This window comes from Delphinapterus leucas, chromosome 19 (assembly GCF_059928025.1).
Source record: "Delphinapterus leucas isolate spDelLeu-1000000601 "Yukka" chromosome 19, BTC_Dleu_Yukka2, whole genome shotgun sequence".
NCBI lineage: Eukaryota > Metazoa > Chordata > Mammalia > Artiodactyla > Monodontidae > Delphinapterus > Delphinapterus leucas.
Window position 1 is genome coordinate 60,735,284 of NC_143147.1, and position 21,231 is coordinate 60,756,514.

Consider the following 21,231-nt stretch of genomic DNA (forward strand, 5'->3'; position numbering starts at 1 on the left):
GGGATAATCTTCCCTCTCTCCTCTTGGGTTGAGTCCCCACATCTCCCAAGAGTTAGGAAGAGATTACTCATTTTTTTGAGGCAGAAACTGGGGGTTAGGGGGTGTTGATATTAAATGTGGCAACAAGAGCCTAGGGTTTCCCAAGATATTCATGAGAAAGAGAAGTCTCAGAGGTGAGGGAAGTTCCAGAGAATGGGAACTGAAGTCTGAGTACATGTTGGGTAGTGCCACCAGGGCCCACAACTCAAGCCAACAGGCAACTGGGCAAAGATTCGCCAGGCTAGGCTCCCAAAGAAAGCAAAGTCAGCTCTCAATAAAAGAAATATTATGTCACGCAAATGGAGCTGGCCAGGGCCCTGATGCCCGTTGTCAGGTACTTCCTTACTGCTTTAAAGTGGTAAGTAGGACAGATTTGGCAATGCTTGATTCTCTCCATCGTGGCCAAAGCCACCCGCCCCCAGCAACCAGGGCAGAATGTTCCCAGTTCAGCAAGTATCTTCCCGTCAGGCAGTCTGGGCTGGCTCTAGGACAAGAGTCATGGTGAAAAACCAAAATTAACGAATTAGAACCCAAAGCCAGCAGCAGTGACTGGGGGAGATTTCATCAGCCCTGAGATGGGTCAGAGGCCAAGGCCAACCAGAATGATGAGCCCTCCCCGCCCAAAGAGGTCTCTTAAGCTCCCAGAAGAGCCGTAGGCCACACCCATCCTGGAATTCCCTAGGAGCCCACACCTCCTGCACAAGGATGTCTGAGCCAAACTGCTAATGTCTTCCTGAACATTCATTCCCAAGTGGCTCCACATTCTCAGACAAGGGCAACTCACGGGATGTAAAACCCAGCGGCTCACGGTGCTGGGAGGGGGGCACATTCCCTGGAATCCCCGCCCAGACGCAGCACATTCTGTGCACTCCCTGGTTTGGCAATTCCTTCTCTCTCCCTGGGCATGTCACTGTGCTTACTCTGCTTGTTTTCTCATCCTCGGAAAAAACTACGTGACCTCGGTTAACGTCGGCAAGGCGCTCGGTTCCAGATAAGCACAGCCTGTCATTAACGGCGCTGTGACTTTTTCCCCCTGGGGCCCTAACATTCTGCCTCTCCCAGCTATTTTGGGCCAGGCTGCCCAGCCATCCCACTGTCAAGGGCAGAGACTGGTATTGCAAACTCTTGAATTCCCTTCCAAAGGGTAGCTACAGGAAGGCTAGGATGGTGGCTTCCCACTGCCAAGGGATGGGGGTGGGAGAGCCTCCATGAGGAGTTGGGAAAGGAGCTGAGATGGAAACTTGGCAGCCAGACCCAGCCTCCCTGGCCGCTGGCCCACCCTCATTGCTCCTGGATGGCGCTGCTGGTGTTCTGGAAGGGTTGGGGGCAGGTGGGAATCAGACTGGCGACTGCAAGGATGCAACAGGCTAATCTGCTGTGATCCTTACACCTGGAGAAGACACTCTCACTATGAGAAGGACTGCCCTCTGGACTCCATGCCAAGGTGGGAGGTCGGGGAGAGGAAAATACACTCACCGTCTTACTTTTGCCCTTTATATGCTGTCCGACTCTAATCAAGACATTAAATGCCCCATGCCTCGGTTTCTCCATCTCTCAACATTTACTCCCCTATTTTGGGAATTCCTTTCCAGCACTTTCAGTTACACAGAGATAGTCCTAGACGGACCAGTTAGGTAATACTACTTTACTTGATGTACAAAATAGGAGGGCCCCCTGGTGGACTGCACGATTCTAGGCATTTCACTCTGAAACGAATGAGTGAATGAGTAAGTAGACACATGAATGAACAATTAAAGTGAAGAATTTTTAGTTTTTTATGCAGAGCCACAGAAACAAAAGGAGGAGAGCATTTCCAGGAGAAGGTCACGGTGAAGTCTCCTAGGATGCAAAGAGGACAAGGACAATGAAAATCGGAAGGAAAACCTGGTTGTACATGATTGTAGACTGGGAGGAAGGCAATTCCATGCCACAGCCTCCCGGGAAGGCAGTGTCTATTCACCAGAGGATGCAAGGCCCCTTTGATCTAATCATTTTTCTTCTAGGAATTTATCCTACAGATATACTTATAACTGTGCTCAAATAAGTACGTTCTGGGATATGTCCGGAAGCGTCACTGTAATGTAGAAAGATCACAGGTAGCCTAAAAGGACATCATTAGGGGCCTGGTAAAAGAAATTACAGGACATCCACACAGCGCAATACCACGTGGCTCTCTAGAGAATGAAGCAGCTCTCTATATAATGATATGGAACAAGCATTAATGTGAAGTGAAAAATCACAAACCTTATTGAAAGACGTTAAAGAAGACCTCGGTAAATAGAGAGGCAAACCATGCTCGTGGGTAGAAGACTCATCACCATAAAAATCTCAATTCTCTCCCAAGTAATCTGCAGATTCAAAGCAATCCCATTCAAAATCCTAAAAGGCTGGGGTGGGTGGGATATAGTGGGAGGGGGTGCGGAATTGTCCTGCAACATATGAAGGCTTATTATAAAGAGGTAATGATGAGGGAAGTGATATTGGAGCTACTATGAGAAATTATATCAGTACAACAGAAAGCCCCCAGACAGACCCATGTGTATATGGAAACTTGATCTATGACAAAACTGGCATTGCATACATATCAATGCGGGAAGATGGATTCTTTCCTAAAAAGAGCACAGAGATGTTGGGGCATCTCCAGAAGAAGAAATAGAAACGACCGAAAAATATAAGAAACAAACTCTCAGTAGTCAGGCAATGAAAAGACATTTAATGCCATCAGTGGGCAAAATTAATACACCTGATAATACCTCTGGAGCGACCTGATCTTTCATCCACTGCATAGAGTTTTAGTTCATTGTTGTAAAAGTTATAATAGGTATATATGTTGTTTAGGGATACATACCTATTTGCTAAAATTATAAAATCAAGCAGGAGAATGATTATTAACGCAACATGCAAGATTGTGATTACCTCTTGGGGTGGGAGGGAATTGGGAAGAGGGAGGAGTAGCAAAAGAGCTTTCAGGAGAACGGGGCTAAGGTTTTAGTTCTTAAGCTGGGAGGCATATATAGATTTAGATATCTTAATAAATAAAAGATTTGAAGAATTTACAATAATAACAGTATATATGGTGTATGGAACAAATGAATTCAAGAAGGTTCCCCCCCCGAAAAAAATGCAGAACCATGTTCAGCACATTTCCATTTTTTTAATAAGGTAATTTAATATATGTGTTTATGATTAGTTTGTGTGTCATAAAATACATCTAGGAAGAAACTAGTAATAGTGATCGTCTCTGGGCAGGGAATGCAGAACGGGACCGGGGGTTATTTTTCACTGTGCACCATTTATATAATTTGAATTTTTCCCTTGTGCATCTGTAAGCTCTTGGGAGACACGAGGCTGTTTGCAGGCAGCGAAAGGCTGAATCAGGTGCAGACCTGCAGAGCACTGAGGCACCCTCCTAGCCAAGCTCTTGGGTGACGCGCCACTGCTACCAGGTTTTTTCAGGATTTCTGAAATAGGCACATTGCAGGACTTGGGGGGTGAAGGGCCAGGATACCTTTTAACACTTCCATTAAAACAGCCCCAGGGGCTGGGGAGGAGACTGGCAAAACGAGATGAATCAGAGACCCTGATTTGGGAGAGGATTCGTTGATTGCCAACCAGTGGCAGCGAAACCTCCACCCCATCCCCAGGACCCTCCACCTCCCAGGACAGTACAGCCTGTAGATCTGATCTTTGCTTTGGAAACGGATCAACATTCCGATGTGGCCGATTAGAAGAGCCAAGGAGAGGGGCTCTCTGAGAATGAGGGTGGCAGAAAGGGGCCCACGCTTCTCTGCCTCCAGGAGAGGGGTCCTGTAATCTCAGCTCGAGGAATGATAACCCCTTCCTCATAGCCTTCATCCCACCCCCTTCCCATTTTGCCTTGGCCAAAGTTCCGGAATTACGCGGCGGAGATGGCCTGCGGGTGGGCGCAGACTCCAACGCCCCTCCCTCCGTTCTATCCCCTGGCCGGCGGCTCCTCCTCCCGGACCCGCTCGCTGAGCAGCAAAAACTACAACTCCCAGCAGCCGGCTCGGCGACCCGCGCGCAGCCGCAGAGCAGAGGCTGCCGGGAGCGTGTTGGCCGGAGGCGGGGCGAGCACGCCGGGCGGAAGTCGGCCGCTCGCTAGGTCCCGGCACTGCCCGCAGCGAGGCCCCGCTGCCCGCGGGCCCCGGAGCCAGCCCGCACCGGGTGAGTGACGGCCTGCCCGCGGCCGCCGGCGCCCGCCGCCTCCTCCGACCCCGCCGCGTCCCGACCCCGGCCCCCCCAGGATCCCTCCCCATCTGACTGAGCGGGGCCCCTGCCCCCTGACTCGCTGTGGTGGGACGCCTCCCTCTGACTCTTGAGAAACTGTCCTCTTCTCCCGACTGGTGGCGGACACCTCCTCCCTCTGACTTGTAAGACTCTTACTTCCTCTGACTTGCCGGACACCTCCCCGCCTCTGACTTATGAGATACCTATCCCGTCTGACGGCGGCACTCCAACCCCTTCTGACCTGGGGGACTCCTACCCTTTCTGACTGCAGGACTCCTCCCTCTCAGACTTGCAAGACTCCCCCCCGCCCCAACCCCCGACTTGTGGACACCTCCCCGCTCTGACTAGAGTGGGACATCACCCCCTCTGACCCTGAAGGATGCATTCCCTTTCTGACGCTTAACTATCCTTGAGAACAACCCTCCCCTGCCCGCTGTGATTTCATTGCTGCTCCTCTGACCTACGCAGGGCCTCTCCTAACCAGTTAGGGAGCCCTCCGCTCTCTGACTGGCACTTTGTCGTACCTGCAGCAGGCCAGCCTTCCCCACCCCAGCAGGCCTTCCTCTCCTTCCCTTCAGCACTTTTCTTCCTTTTGCACCCAAACTGTACATCCTGCCTTCTCCCCTCCTCCCAGCCTCCATCTGGCCTGGATGGGCACCATCCCTGGGACAGGCACCTCCTGCCCATCCTTGCCGCTTGGTGCCTCTCCCTTGCTCTCATGTCCCTAGGCTTGGCAGGCACCTGCACCTGCGCTCACCCTTTTGTCTGCCAGGCACATCTTTTCCTGGGCACCTGCGTGTCCCCCAGGAGACCAGTGTCCCTTAGCACTCTTGCTCCATTTTGCCTGCCTGTCTCGGGGTATGTGCTTGACATTTTTTCCCACCACGTTCTCAACAGATTGTAGGTTTGGGAGCGCGCATCTGGTGTCGACTGAATCTTGCTGGCTCTTCAGTGTAAGGACCAAAACTTGACCAAAGCGTGGGGTCACAGGGGGTCCATGAGAAGGAAGCCAGTGCTGCAGTCCTTCAGGAGCCGGGGGTGGGGGGTGTCTCTGCAGCCTCTCCCTCCTCTCCCTTTGAGGAGCTTGATTGAGAAAGATCTTCCTGGATTAGGCTGTGGGCCCTCCTCCAGCCCCCAGCCCCACCCCACAGGCCTCTCAGTGGAACGGCCCAGCCTGAGCCTGTGGGCATGGTGGGGCACCTCCCAGAGCAACCAGCAGCCTCCCCGGGGGCCCCCTCCCTGCCGGCCTCAATGAGCCCTCTATTCGGCCTGAGAGGCCCACTGACTGGCCAGCCCCTCCCTCTGCACTTGGTAGGGGCTGCGTCCTGAGAGTGTCTTCGGGAGAGGACTCAGGGGAAGTGTAGATTTGTTCAGGAGCTGTCATGAGGCCACTGCAGTGGTCTGGGAACAGGATTCTCTGTCTTCTCACTCTTTTTCTCATCCAAATTTCTCATCTGCTCCCAGAAGGCACTGTGACATCACAGGGTGGTGGAGGAAATCCCGTGTGTGCAAGTATACTTTGTGCCACCATATGATCTGATCGTTTGATACCTTCTGTTAGCTGAAAGTCTCCTATCTTCCCCCTAAAGATGTTCACCAAATGTAGGTCACACCTTTTTTTCATAGCCCACAGCAGTGTCATAGACTTTAAGCCGTTGATACTTGAGGGATTTTTTACATGCCGGTCTGACGGCACCCTGAGCATGTGCCAGGCATTCCCGAGCCACAGAGGCAGGGAGGAGGGACCCAGGGTGCAGGAGGAGCGGCTGTGTCCACCCCACTCCCTGAATGTGGCCTTTGAGGTGAGCACTTGGAGGCTGCCACAGACACACGCCCCTTTCATCTGAGTCTCGGGACTTCCCAGGCAGCAATGTGGCCATCCTCATGGCGGCTGGGGGGGGGTGGGTAGGTGGATCAATGCCCTAGTGTTTTCTCCTTCAAAAACAAGAGTATCTCAGCTCTGGGAATGTGGTCCAGAGTCCTGAAATAGCTCTGCACTATGATAAGGAAGTCATTTCCCTATTGTTCAGATGTTTGTGGAATGGTACCTAGGACACAGGAAAAAAAAAAAAAGCCAGTGATTATTCTTTTCCCTCCAGTAACACTCTGGACTGTGGAGATTCCCGGAAAGATCTTACTAAATGCCAACATTAGGGGAATCTAAAACTTTCATATTGATCTTTAAGGACTTTTATGTTGATTTTCCTTTTTATTAGACCAAGGTGATCAATTAGGAAAAAATAATCCTGATAATAGAGAAATCTGTTTGGGAAGATGTTCGGTTTTCTCTTTTTCTACACTTTTTTTTGACTCCTACGTGTTTCTCTGTAGTAAGTCCAGTCATTAAGTGGAACTCGCAGCTCCAGGCTCTGAAGCAGAGCCCTACTTCCATTCGTGCTCAGCCGGCAGAATGGGTCGTGGGGAATGAGGCCGGAGCAGGGCTCCAGATGGCAGTGTGCAGACGAGGCCAGACCAGATACAGCTATGGTTACTGGCGGTGTGAGAGTGAGGGTGAGGTTGGAGCCCACCCAGAAGGGCCCCAAGGGGTCCCAAGGGTTGAATGAGTCCCAGTGATGATGGCCACTGAGAAAAGTGGGGGAGAAGATGGGTTCTTGCAAGCGCCCCTCCACTGTCGGAGCAAGCCCTGATTCAGGTCGATCGTGGGGTGATTGTGTCCCCATATTTGTGGGCTCTCTGGGAAGCAACCCCAATGATGTGTGGTTTTGTTTGGGACCTCACTTCCAACTGGGAAGATAACTTTTTGCTAAAAATCCTCCAAGTATAACATTAACGATACAACTGAAGCTCACGCAGCCCTACTGTGATGGGATAACTGCAAAACTGTGGATGGTCCTGACACTGTGCCACCTGCCCCAGAGACAGAGCCATGTGTGAATGGCCCTGCCCCGTGGGAAAAGCTGGAGGTTCTTTCCCTGTCTCCCTCCTTGTGGTTGGCAGAATAATGCCCCCCCAAGGTGTCCACATCCTGACCCCCCAGAATCTACAAATATATCACGTGACGAAGGGAGATTAAGGCAGCAGACAGAATTAAGCTTGTTAACCGGCAACCTTTAAATAGGGAAATCACCCTGGATTATTCAGGTGGTCCCAGTGTAATCACAGGGTCTTTAAAAGTGGAAGAGGGAGACAGGAGAACTTCAGAGGGAAATGATGGCAGGAAGGCTAGAGAGATGCAATATTGCCGGCTTTGAAGGTGGAGGAGGGGGCCGTGAAATGTGGACGGCCATGAGAAGCTGGAAAAGGCCAGGAAGCAGATTCTCCACCAGCCCCTCAGGAGGGCACACAGCCCTTGATTTTAGTGAGACCCACGTCAGACTTCTGTCCTGCAAGACTAAAATAAGTTTGTGGTGTTTAAGCTGCTGAGTCTGCGGTGATTTGTTACAGCAGCAGCAGAAAACGAATTCACTCCTCTTGGGTAGCGACTTCAAAACAAGACAGAGGGCTGAAAACTAAGTTATCTCAAGGTGTATTTAACTGGATTCAGTAGGCAGTTGTGAATGCCTGTTTGCAGAGAAAGAGAGGAGTCAGGGGAGGTGCAGAGCTAGGTAGCACGCAGAGTCAGCCCTGACCTCAGGAGTCCCTAAAGGACATACTGGACTGCTGGGACCTTTTCCTTCCTCCCTGGTTTCCGTCTGCTGCCCACCCTGTCCAAACTTGACATGGACTTTCCAAATACAAAATAGGAAGCCTTGGCGAGTCCAGAACAGAAGAATGCCATGAGTCAGGTCACATTCTCAAGGAGCTGAGACACATCACCCGCATCCTTTGAGATGCTGCCTCGCTGCGGCTTTGAAGCCCTTGGCCTCTGTCTTTGCAGCCCCGAAGAGTCAGTGATGTCGACGGGATTAGCTCTTGACTTTCTAACCAGGAAGTGCCCTTGGGCAATGAGCAGAGCGGGAACTCTGAGGCCCGTCTGCTGTCTGGATGCCGCTCCCCGGGACCGTTCAGATCAGAGACCGAGGCAGGGAAGGGAAGGCAGCTGCTCTGCAGGAGTGAGAGGCTGGGAGGAGAGTGGCCGCCACTCTGGGCGACAGGGAGCTGGGAGGGGCCTCCTGTCGCTTCCTGCCTCCCTAGATCCTGAAGGGGAGGAGTTTTGCCCTGGCAGCTGTCATTAAACCTGTTTGCCCTGCCACCTGTCACACCAGTGTTCCTAAAGGAAGCTACAGAAAGAGGCGCTCAGCTGTGTCCAGAGTTGCCGCCCGCTTTTGTCTAAGCCCTGCTAAGTCCAGTGGCGAAAGGCCCAAGGATGGCCCGTGGAGGTAGGGGTGTCGGAGCCCGTCCTCATTCTTCACCGTAACCAGACCTCGGAGGGGCTCCTGCTTCTGGGGTGGGGAGGCGGCGTCACCCTGGACAGACATGCAGGAAGAGGTCGCACCGCCTTCCTTGGGCCTGGGAACCCACTGGCAAGCGGACAGACCCCAATGCCACCCCTGGCTGTTTCAGGCCTGTTTTCTAAGGAAGTTTTGGTTCGACAGAAACCGGAAAAGCATGAGTGTCAGTGAGCCGTTCTTGATACCCACCCTAAAGAGGGGGGACCGGGAAGGAAATTAGGACTCGAGCCTCCTGGATGGTTGTTGCCCCTTGACAATCAGCGACTTCTTTCTGTGGATGTTGCAGTGGGGCTGGCGATGGAGAAGGAAGCCAGCAGGGGTGCCGTGCCCTGGGGTTTCTGAGCAGGAGAGGACTTGGCTGCAGGGCCCCTCAACAGGCGAGCCTGGCTGGTGAAAGAGCCTGTGACTTTTTACTGCAGCAACTCGGTTCCAGTTTCCCGGGTTATATAAAGTCAGCCCATCATGCTGCACGTGGTGGGACTGACAAACTTCTTGTTACACTAAAGCAGACATTTAACCTGCTTAGTGTTTGCAGGTGCGTGGGCAGGGGGAGAAGCGTCAGCCAGGCCCTACTGGGAACGGCTTTGTCCATTTCACCTCTCACCTGCGCTGGCTCGTTTCTCTTGGTTCTCGTGGTTTGGTTTGGTTTGGTTTGGTTTTTTAATGAAAATGCAAGCTCTCGCTTGGCACCAGACCTCCAGCAATAAGACACTACAGGCAGCTCGCCATCAGTTTTAGGTGATAAACCAGCAGACCGTGGCATGGCGTGAAAACGCATGGGATTGTAAACTTTCTTTTCTACAAAATAAAAGTAATTCCTTGGGATCCTAAAGGAGGGATGGAGACCAAGGTTGGGCTTTGATCCAGTGGTGAAGCTAAAGGGATTTTCTGGAAGGCAGCCTGAGTTCTCCTGTCACTGAGAGCAGTTGAATGATTGTTTATTTAACAAAAGGTGATCGAACCCCAGGTGTCCTTAGGTCTTGGGAGCCAACCTGACTGAGCAGAGCCCCTTCGCTCCTGGGCTCAGAGTCAAGTGGGGAGGCTGTGGACCGGATCGCAGCCAGACAGATGGCAGAGCCCCTGCCCAGAGAGAGGCCTCACACAGAGGTGCGGCAGGCACATCAGGGGTGCGTTGGTTTCTAGGGCTGCCCTGACAGATCACCACAAACTTGCTGGCTGAAAAGAACACATGGTGACACATCTTCACTGGCCCTCGTAGTTCTGGAGGCCAGAAGTCCATCTGAATGTCATTTCACTGGGCTGAAATCATGGTGTGGGCAAGGCCACGCTCCCACTGAAGGCGCCAGGGGGCAATCCGTCCTCTCCTCTTTCCAGCTTCTGGGGGTCCCCCGCGTTTCTTGGCTGTGGACCTCTTCTTAGTCATCGAGTCTCCCTCTGTCTCCCTTCCGTGACACATCGCATTTGCGGCCCCACCTGGATAATCTCCCCATCGCAAGGCCCTTGACTTGCTCTCATCTGCAGAGTCTCTGTTGCCGTAGAAGGAGACAGTCACAGGTTCTGGGATTCGGCCTGGGTGCCTCTGGGACCAGTGTCAGCCCCCCCGCAGGAGGGACGCTTACTGGTGGGGGAAGGGCACTTCATAGACGCAGGGCAGGAGGGGGAAGGGACAGCGGAGGCATGACTCTCATGGGACAGCCAGGGACTTCTAGGTGGTTCCGTGTGGCCGGGTGGAGAAGGCATCCCAGGCAGGGCTTCAGCACACGGATCGTGGGATTGCAGACAACGTGCTGTGCGTGGGGAGCGCACGCGAGGCGATGAGGCTTTCCCTGCAGGCTGCGGAGCTTGTCCTTTAGCAGGAAGGCGTTGGGGGCTAGTAAAGTTTCACTTTTTAGGAAAATCTTTCTGTCGGTTGTGTGCTGGATAGATTGGGAAGGGTCTAGCCTGGGGATCTGTTCCTGGGGGGGGAAAGAGCATGGATATTCTCAGCTTTGCAGGCTGTCCAGGTCACTGACTCTGCAGCCGTGCCTGGTGCTTGCAGGGATGGGCAGGCACCTAGCCAGCTTTGCCTGCAAAGCCGCACCCCCCCCCAGCAGGTGGGCGAAGGTGCTAGTAAAGTGAGGAACAAAGCAGCCAGCCAGTGGCAGGCAGTCAGCGCCAAGGCCTACAGCATCTGAGCCAGCGGCCGTGGCACTGGGAAGCCAGCACGTCACAGACACAGTCCACACGTGGAGAGACGGAGGCCCAGAGAAGCCAGGGCGCTTGTCTGAGGTCATGCGGCTGGTAAGTGGCAGAACTCAGGTTGGACCCAGACGGTCTGGGTCATCAGGAGGCCAAGGTGAGACAGGACCAGGGCAGAGGCCGTGGGGGCGGGAATCCAGAGCTGGGGTACAGACGGGTGAGGGGACCTGGCACCTGCCTGGATGTGAGGAGGTGAGTGATTTTGACTGAGGATGGCCCCTGAGGGCTGGAGTGCCCTCAGCCAGCAGTACGTTCCTGAGGGGAACCTGCTCCGGCCACAGGAAGCTCGGCAGCTGGGCTCCTAGCCTGGATTCCGGGGGAAGATTCAGGCTCAGAAGGTGTGGATTCAGGAGAAGAGGTGGGTGGCAAGGAAGGAGCCAGCCTTGGGGGCTGAGAAGAGACAGGCAGGAGGAGGACCACAGACAGGTCACAACTCATCCCCGTGCCTGCTGGCAGGAGGTGCAACAAGACACCCTACGGGCTGATCTCGGGGCTGGGACCCCGGAGCAGGCCTGTCGGTGGGTCATCTCCGGGGGCAGGGGGCAGACCCTGGCATGGACGGGAGAGTGAATGCTGTTCCAGGATGGTGAGGTCAGGGGGAACAGAGGTGTCACAGGGTGGGGGCGGGCTCTCCATTCATTCATAGATTCATGGATTCACCTTCATCCATTAACATACCAAGTGCTTTCAGTGTACCTGCGAGTGTAATCTGGAGATAGAGCGGTGACTCGGATGGGAGATTTGGACCAGTCCAGATGGCGGGAAGGAACCAGAAGAGCAGGCGGGGCTGCACTGAGCCTGAGCAGGAGCAGGAGGCGCTCCGCCCGGACCAGGGCTGGGCGGCCGGCGGGCTCCACTGGCCCCTGGACCGTGGCCTCAGATTCTCTGCTTGGCGCGAGTGGGCGGAAGATGGGACAGGATCACTGGTGACAGTGAGGATAGTGACTCAGGGACGGGGAGAGGGTTGACCGGGGGCGGTGAGGACGCCACATCGCAATGGCGACACATCTTCACTGGCAGACACTGTGTCCACTGCACCTGCGGCTCTGTGACCAGGAGGCAACTCGACCATCAGGGAGTGATCCAGGGCCATGGGCTTGCGCGTAACTAAGGTGGGGCTCAGGGGCAAGACGCTGAGGGGCTGCTCAGGAAGTGGGTGTATTTTTCACTCCTTCAGCACTGGATGCTGTGGAGTAGAGGGTGGGCGGGCACAGGGTGGGCAGGGAAGTCCTGAGGAGGTGAAAGCGAGACAGCCAGGAGCCGGGGCGGGAGGACGGCAAGCCCTGTCTGGGGGACGAGGGCCGGCTGGGCCGTCGGGACAGAAGGGAGGCTGGCGTGGCCAGTTGCTGGGGAGGGGTGAGGGCTGGCAGGGGTCGTGTAAGTAGCAAGGGTTTGCTCACGAAGCAGGGAATGACGTGGCCGGAGGGACTGGCTTGAATAGCAGGTGTCGCTGGCTGCGGGGCACCAGTGGCTGTCAGGGAGGGGAGTGGCAGCAGGGGCTGGAGGGCAGCCTGTGTGGTTGCAGTGAGAAGGGGCCGTGAGAGCAGATGGGAGCCGATGGGGAGGAGAGGGGTGGCCGGATTGCTAGGGCCTGCTGGCGGAGCAGGTGCTGCGAGGAGGGGAACCAGGGCTGTGCCTAGGCTTTTTGAGGTGGTGGTGGTTCATAACTTACTGTCAAAGTATGTTCAGGTGGAAAGTTCCATCTCCCAAGGTTTCGATGAAAGTTTTGACCAGGGCAACTGCAATTATGGCCGTCCTCCATCACCACCTCTATTCCTGTGGGGGGAGGATTTGTGGGCGAGTGCATGTTAGAAATCCAGGCAGAATTCTGACTAGGAGGTGAGATGCAGGAATTGAGAGCTCAGTGGTGACACTGGGCTGGACGTGGACACAGGGCAGCTTTGGCCTGGCTGTGCTTTTGAAGCCTCGGTTTGGCGAGACCAGAGGAGGGGCTGGGACTCCTGTTTCTCCTGCAGAGTCCTCAGCGACCAGCTTGCAGCTCCATGGCAACTTGGGGGGCTGCTTCCTGGGGGAGGAGGGAGCCCTCTCCCAGAAGGGGAGCTGGGAGCCAGTGCCCAGGGAAGGAGAGGAAGGCTCCGAGGCCGTTCTGCAGGGCCCCACGCGTCTTGCTTCCTCCTTAGAAGTCACTTTTCTGCACTTGACCCTGTGGACGAAACCTAAGAATGTCCAAAAAGCAAGGGAAGGGGAAGGCCTGGTTTCCATGTGGACCTGTTGCTGTGATTTTCCATCCTAGGAGCGGGGCCGCACGCTCTGCATTTGGGGGGCAAAGGGTGGGGGGTGACACAGAGCCACCAGATCCCCGTGAGACCCCACAGCCTTCCCAGCTGCTGCCTGGTGGAGGGAGGGGCATCTGCACGGAAAGTCACACCGTTGGTTGTTTTGGGGGCCAAGGCAGAAATGCTCCATGGCCCGAGGGAAGTTTCTCAGGCTGAGACCTACTGAGTTACAGCTGGAGGCCGAGACTGAGAGCGGCCGAGGGCTGGCGTTCTGCTGATTCCGCCCCGGAGACAGCGCCGGCCTGGTGCCGCTATGGCCTCGCTGAGCTGCGTGGTCTGTGCCGGGGACAGGAGCTGCTGTTCCTGGCCGCTACAACCCGCTCTGGAGCTGTGCCTCGAGCTGCGCCCAGGGAATGGGCTGTGGCGAGCCACGCTGTCCTTGGAGCTGACACGCTGGGCTCCAGTCGGTGAGGGCCCGTCAGACTCTGGTCCCTCAGCCATTTGCATTACAGAAAGATGCCAGGGGACGGATGTTGCCAAAACCAGAACTATTTTTGTTTGGATTGAATGTGTTTTATACTTATATTTGAATGTTACAGAAACCTAACCCAGGAGGAAGTAACAGCTCACTCACTCAGTGAGCACGCGTCTGCACTGTGCACTGTTCTAGGAGTTGGGGACACAGGTGAACAAACTGATAACTATAACATGATGTCAGGTGGTGACAGATGCCAGGGAAGGGGATGGAGAGTGCCGTCATCGGGAGCAGAGCTGTCAGGGAGGGCTTCTCGGCTGAGGTGACCTTGGATTAAAATACACACCTGTACTCTCTCTGTTACCCTGTCCTGCCTGACCCCCACCCCACCCCCCAGCACGTGCTGCCCCTCCAGCAAGATTGCAAAGCACGGAACCTACACGGAACCTTCTCTCACCGAGCTTTCTGTCTTGCCAGCTGGGATAGAGGAGATGGAATAACATTGCTTTGGAAAGACTTTTCTTCTTGCTGAATAAGAGTAAACACAGATACTGCTAGAGTCGGGGTTTACTTAAGCCAAGGAAGTAGTAATGGCACAGAGTCGCGGCAGTGCTCTTTACCCTGGTTGAGGCGACCTCAGACCGTGTGCCCTCACAGAAGCGGGAAGTGCTGTGCCTGGCCCGTCGCTGACTTCTCCTTTCCCCCTGGGTTGCAGGTCCCGCCTGCCCTTCAGTCTGATGCCCGTCCAGCCCTCCGACCCCCTGGAATGGAATGAGTCTATGCACTCCCTCCGGATCAGCGTGGGGGGCCTTCCCGTGCTGGCGTCCATGACCAAGGCCGCAGACCCCCGCTTCCGCCCCCGCTGGAAGGTGATCCTGCCCTCCTTCCTGGGTGCCGCTGTCCTCTGGCTGCTCTACGCCCACCGCCCTCCTCCTGGCCGGCCCCCCGTGCCCAATGCCCACAACTGGAGGCTCGGCCAGGCATCCGCTGACCGGTACAACGACACCTACCCCCTGTCAGCCCCCCAGAGGACACCGGGCGGGACTCGGTACAGAATCGCTGTCATTGCCGACCTGGACACAGAGTCAAGGGCCCAAGAGGAAAACACCTGGGTCAGTTACCTGAAGAAGGGCTATCTGACCCTGTCAGACAGTGGGGACAGGGTGGCCGTGGAGTGGGACCAAGGCCGCGAGGTCCTGGAGTCCCACCTGGCGGAAAAGGGGCGGGGCATGGAGCTGTCAGATCTGATTGTCTTCAATGGGAAGCTCTACTCCGTGGATGACCGGACAGGCGTTGTCTACCAGATCGAAGGCTCCAAGGCCGTGCCCTGGGTGATCCTGTCCGACGGCGACGGAACCGTGGGGAAAGGTCAGTCGGGCCATCTGTCCCCTGGGCTCGTTGCAGTGCTAGAGGACAGGTCCTGGGTCACCCTCAGCTGGCTTGGTTTGCACACGTGTGCAGTGAAGCAGTCACGGGTCCAGAGGGAGGGGACGTCAGGGAGATCTAGTCTCCTCCCTGCCTCTGACCTGCGGCCCCCAGAGCGTGAGCAGAAGCCTCCGAGACATCGAACGAAAGCTGTGTCCAGGAGCACGAGCTTCTGCTGGGGGCCTGCGGGGGAGGCGGGGCCTCTCCAGGAGCGGGGCTGGGCTCCGCCGCCGCTGCTCTCACTGCCCCCAGGAACCAGCCCCTTTCTGCGTCCTGCACCCTCCACATGCCTCACCTTTAAAGCCGGGTCGTCAGATTTTCTCATTTTGAACCAAGACTTTATTAAAAAGCAAACGTCTCCTTTCTGAAAACCCAGCAGAAGGAAGGTCTGTGTGAGCAGCAGTGACCGCCCCCCACCCCTTGAGTGGAATCTGGACCTCTGGCATCGGCTGTGCCCCACTGCTCTGCTGTTTGCCAGCAGGTGGATAGGAGAGCTGCGAGAGGGAGCCTGAGTGCCCAGAGCCTTCGGACAGGGCGGCAGGAGAGTTGGCACCAACTTCTGCGTGTGCCTGTGCCCTCGGGTGGGTCCGCACCTTCTAGAAAGCCAAACTCCACGGCAGGCGCCTGAGGTCAAAGGAGGAATCGCATTAACTCCCTGGGCCGCTGCCAGGCCCTCCCCCGCCCCTCTTCCTCCCCCTCTCCTGGTGATAAAAATCTCTCCCAAGTGTGCTCAAGGCTGGGCAGGTTGGCAGGACTGTCTCAGCCACCGTTTTATTGAAAGCATTGGCTGTCCGCTTCCTGCCTCAGGCTGTCAGGGCGTGAAGGGCACCATCCAGTAGTTCTGTTTGCCCCTTGGATAAAGGGAGCTCAGGGCTGCCCTGTGGTCCGTCGTCCAGAGCCACCTGCAGAGAAGCATCTTGCAGGGAGGGTTGCAGCCCCAGCTCCTCGGGGTGGCAGGAAATTTGCAAAACATTTGCGAAGCAAGCACAATTTAGAGCACGGTGTAGGAACAGGTGAGAATATGCTAGAAGAACAAAGCACCCACACAGCCTTCAAAACTAAGCTCGTAGTAAGTAAATATGTCTAAGAAAACAAACACTGTTTGGCGTGGCTACCATGAGCCCCCACGCCAAGCCCCGCTTAGGTCTGGCCACTGGCACATAGTTGACTCAGGGATGTGTCAGGTGTGGCCTCAAGGACCGCAGGCGCGTTCTGTGTGACACTTCGCTACACTTTCCTAGGATTGGGTGTAGTCTGAGTCGGGGCTGACGGCTCGAGAAACAGGGAGCTTGGGGTCTGTGGATTTGTGAGTGGGGGGTGGGCCTTTCTGGCTGTGCAGGGCGCAGCAGGGTTCACGTGGGTTGTGAGGCGGGTGGTCCCAGCAGGGTTTCTGGGGTGAGTTTGGGAGGAAGATGCGGGGGCTCCGGAGGGCCGGGAGAGAGAAGGGAGAGGCAGCAGGCAGAGGTGGCGTCCATCTGCGCCTCATGAACGCCGTGGGGTCAGCGCTAAAGAGAGGATCCCAACCGCCTACCCTCTGGGGTGGAGCTCCCAGCAGGCTGGCCTGGCCTCTGCTCTCTTGTGGCCGCCCCGAGGGACCTCTGACGCCCAAGGCTGCGGACCCAGAGAGCTCTCTGCTCTTGCCTGACCAGACACACGGAGCCAGGCCAGCAGAGGGCTGGCCGTCGCCTCAGGCCCGCCCCCTGTCTTCCTGTCCCCAGGCTTCAAAGCTGAGTGGCTGGCTGTGAAGGACGAGCATCTGTATGTGGGCGGCCTGGGCAAGGAATGGACCACCGCCACGGGGGAGGTGCTGAACGAGAACCCGGAGTGGGTGAAGGTGGTGGGCTGCAGGGGCAGCGTGGACCACGAGAACTGGGTGTCCAGCTACAACGCCCTGCGGGCTGCTGCTGGGATCCGGCCGCCAGGTGAGAGCCAGGCCCGCGAGCGGGCGCTGCGCAGACGGGTGGCTGCGAGCATGCGGCCTCCACCTGTTGCTTGCCGAGCATGGGCTTCGCTTCTTCCTTGTTTGACGATTCGGCTGTCTCTGACGGTTGCTCCCACCAGGCCACTGGGTTCAGGGGCCAATGAGACATTTTTTCTCTCACCCCGACTCACCCAGACAGATGGCCCGGCAGGCTCAGACAGCAGCCCCGTCTACAGCGTCCTCCCGGCCGCCACCCTGGGGTCAGGCCTTGCATCTGACGTGGTGGGAGCAGGTGCACAGAGCTTTGCTTCTTTGCCCTCGTTTCCAAGAGTCATGGTTTGTAGTGGGGATGGTGGTGCTTAGAGCGGCCTGGTCACCTCTAGGCCTGGGGCATGTGACTGAGGACATGGCTTCACGCCCAGATAGGCTCACTTCCCATACTTTTCTGCTTCGAGGCAGCCTCTCCCCACCCGCCCTGATCCATCTTCACAGATCGGACCTGCATGTTCCTCGTGCCTCTTCCCCTGGCGCTCTCCTTTGCGCCACTTGAGTAGCACCAAGGAGGTGAAATACAGACAGACCTTGCAGCCACGGCTACTCGGCAGCGCTGGGGAAGCCGGCGAGGAAGGGTGGCCAGAGAGTGGCGCAGCAGAGACTCAGCGCGGCCCCACGGGCTCTGTGCTGCTGTCCCAGGCTCAGTCACTCTGGACAGGTGGGAGCAAAGGCACATGGAAACCTAAAGAAAAGATGACGGTGACGCTGCTCCGGCGCCGGGCCGCTCGTGGGTCTGCGTGCAGGGGCGAGGCCGCCCTGGCTCTGGGGAGGGCGGGCGGTGACCGGTCTGTGTGTCCCCAGGCTACCTCATCCACGAGTCTGCCTGCTGGAGCGACACACTGCAGCGCTGGTTCTTCCTGCCGCGCCGCGCCAGCCACGAGCGCTACAGTGAGGAGGATGACGAGCGCAGGGGCACCAACCTGCTGCTGAGTGCCGCGCAGGACTTCGGCGACATCTCCGTCAGCCACGTGGGGGAGGTGGTCCCCACGCACGGCTTCTCCTCCTTCAAGTTCATCCCCAACACCGATGACCAGATCATCGTGGCCCTCAAGTCCGAGGAGGACAGCGGCCAGATCGCCACCTATATCATGGCCTTCACGCTCGACGGACGCTTCCTCCTGCCCGAGACCAAGATCGGGAGTGTGAAGTATGAGGGCATAGAGTTCATTTAAACTGGGAAAAATCAAGACGATGAACAAGGCTGGGGGGTGGACAGTTTTAAGCTACGTCAGGACTCAAATTTTATAAAAACCCGAGGACTGCACTTTTATGTGATGTTTTTCCTCGGAACTCTGAGGTGTATACCTGGTCTAGAGATTTCCAGAATTGGGAGCTCAGTCCCAGCCTGAGATCTTCTCAGAGGGGAAGGGGCGGGGGTCTTGGGACCGCAGGCCGGACATTTCCCTGCACTGCCATCTGGTGGTATAAGCTAGTCATTGCAGGCATCTTAATTTGGGGCCCATCCTCTGATTCAGCCCTTTCTTCCATCTGACCTACCTTTCTTTTCTCTCCATTTCTTCTTTTGTTCAATAACTATTTCTTGAGCTCCTACTGTGTGTCAAGCACTGTGCCCCCTCTGGGAACACAGCAGTGAGTCTGAAGCAGGCCTTCCAGTTAGGTGCTCCTGGGCTGCCCCCTTCTCTTCCTTCCTCGTGAGCCCCGGGCATTAAATCCACCCCTCCAGACCCCTGGAAAAGAACCCGTTTACGCTACAGGACATCACAGGGCTGTGAGAGCGAGGGCGGGCCTCCAGGAACGCCACAGGTGCCCAAAGTGCTGCAAGAGGGGACGCAGGCCCACCATCTGCGCCCCCATCAAACTTCTCCATTCAAGTGACCGACCCCGTTTTCTGCCTTCAGGAAAATTCTGCGGCTGTGTAGCACTTTGAAGTTTTATTATTAACTTATATTAATTAAAGTAATTTCCTTTCTTATAAAGTGGAATTGGCAAATCTTACCAGAACAAAGTCTTGTGGTTAACAGATTCATTCCCAGCAGTGAAGGAAATGGTGATTAAGCAGTTACAGTCGGTCAGGCAAGTTTTCAACCCTTTCTAAGTCCTTGGTCAAAGGATACAAAGATAAGGATAAGGATACATTGCTGTTTTCTAGCAATTATCAGAAATTGCCATTCCTTGGAAGACTTGCATGAATGACTTGAATTTGTATTTCCTGAGTCAAGTGGGGCCCTGGGCTCTGGCGAGCCTACACCCTGCCCCAGGCACTGGGGCTCCCTTACCCTGGAGGCTGTGGACGAGGCCTGCCCGGCCCTGTGGTTTCTGTCCTAGCCTTTTATTTCTCCTCAGCCTCTTCTTCCTGGAAACTCTTCACAGAAACCTTGGTGTGTCTCAGTACCTGTGGCCTCTTCTCCACGCTCCAGGGTAAAAGGCGGAGGGTTTGGGACAGAGGTCAGCCAGGACCAGAGCCTAGAAGGGCCGTTGCCATCAGCCCACGGCGCCCCCTCGCCCAGAAGCTACCTCACCCCTCAGGAGGATGTAGGGTTCGTGATGGCTGGGAAGGGCTGTGTTTTAGGCCCTGGCTGCTACTGTGTGGACCCCCTGTCTCACAGACTTTTCCCTCTTTGAAACTTTAATACAGATGCTTGGAGGGAACCCAGGAAGGATCCCTCATTCTTGTGCTGGTTGTCTGTTTCTTCCACTGTAAAACAAACAGCAAAAGAACAGAAAACAAACCTTTGAACGTGACATGTTTCTCTGGAACTCAGCTCCCACTGGACACAGTCTGAAGGCCCAAGTCTTTCCTGACTTTGCCCAGCTGGGCTCCCTGACACTCCTCCTTGATAAACATCCATGAATGACATCAGGGCTGTGTGATATTAAAAATACAAAGATGGAATTAGGAAGATTGGAGGACTGGGGACAGTCACTGAGTTGAGATCCAAGACTCAGGTGCCCAGAAGCACCATTTTCACACAGTGATTTTCAAATATTTTAAAGCTAGCCTTTCCCCCCTGTATTCGCTGCTGTAAGCATAATGATTGTGCCCCTTCCTACTGGAGCCATTGTTTTGGAAACAATAAAGTGTATTCTCTTTGTCTCCTGGTCTGTGCTGTCTTTCGGCGCTGCCCCAGCGGACATGAGAGCTGAGTCACACAGGGGCTCAGTGAACGGTGTGCTCCCTGTGGGGGTGAAGAGGGGGTCCTGGCAAGGAACAAGCCAGAAGCCTTCTTGACACAGGATGGCTGATGTGCTGTGGGAGTTCACAGGATAGGGACCCATGGACCTTTGCAGTCGAGGAGACTTTTTGGAAACTGAATCATCCAGTCCAACTTTTCCCCAAGTCTGAAGATGCTCTTTTGGTCAGAGTGGTTAAGAATATAGGCTCTGGGACTTCCCCGGTGGTCCAGTGCTTAAGAATTTATGCTCCCAATGCAGGGGGCCCAGGTTCGATCCCTGGTCAGGGAACTAGATCCCACATAACGCAACTAAGATCCTGCACGCAGCAACAAAGATGCCTCGTGCCGCAACTAAGACCCGGCACAGCCAAAGAAATGAATAAATAAATACTAAAAAAACAAAAAAGAATACAGGCTCTGAGCCTACTCTCGCCCTCTGAAATGGCCCACACTCTGTCTGTAGAGTGTGTTTCTCTCTGAATAAATCCACTTCTTACCTAAAGAAACAATATATAGGCTCTGAGTCACTCCCGGGTTCCAGTCCTGGCTCTGACACTTCCCAGCGGTATGACTGTGGGTAGATCATCTAACCTCTCTGTCCTTTGACTTCTTCCACTGTGAAAGGACGATGATAATGGAGCTACTTCACAGAGCTGTCGTGAACAGTAAGTGAATCCATTCACAGAGGGGAGTAGAAAATCACCTGATTCTTCCTTAGCAGCTGCTCACCCATTCTGTTGGAGGTGCTGGAAGACTGGTAGTGAGGTGGGCCCCGGCGAGAGGTCTAGACTGGTCCAGGTGTCACTAGGGAGTCTGGTGAGTCTGCAGGAAAGAATGAGATCGTTCTGCAGGACACGCGGGGCCCTAAGAAGTCCTAAGAAGAAGGCTCAGGCGCACAGAAGGAAGGGACTGGTGAGGAAGGGAGGCCTGCACTGGTACAGGACACCAGGGGAGCGTGGGGTCAAGTGGCAGCGTGCCCATCCTGCTTCGTCCCTTCTGTCAGACTCCGCAGGAGGTCAAGTAAGAAGGTTGAGCGTGTCCACGGGCCAAGCAACAAGGAAGACGTGATGTTCTTGGCGAACCTTGTGAGAACAGTTCCGGGGGGTCGTGGGGGGAGCCAGAGTGCATGGGGCTGAGCGGGAACAGG

General features: G+C 55.4%; 1 protein-coding gene across 2 annotated transcripts; it reads left to right on the forward strand.

The window, feature by feature from the left end:
* Window positions 1-4,104: 4,104 nt before the first annotated feature.
* CANT1 (calcium activated nucleotidase 1) lies at window positions 4,105-20,004 on the forward strand. Of its 2 annotated transcripts, XM_022589440.2 has the most exons (4): window positions 4,106-4,224; window positions 14,266-14,918; window positions 16,694-16,897; window positions 17,752-20,004. In XM_022589440.2, the coding sequence occupies exons 2-4, from the start codon at window positions 14,288-14,290 to the stop codon at window positions 18,120-18,122; spliced, it is 1,206 nt and encodes a 401-aa protein (XP_022445148.1). In that variant the 5' UTR covers window positions 4,106-4,224; window positions 14,266-14,287; the 3' UTR covers window positions 18,123-20,004. The 2 variants fall into 2 exon arrangements, with proteins under 2 accessions (XP_089757719.1, XP_022445148.1); XM_089901593.1 differs by lacking the exon at window positions 16,694-16,897 and having other exon boundaries at window positions 4,105-4,224.
* Window positions 20,005-21,231: the final 1,227 nt, after the last annotated feature.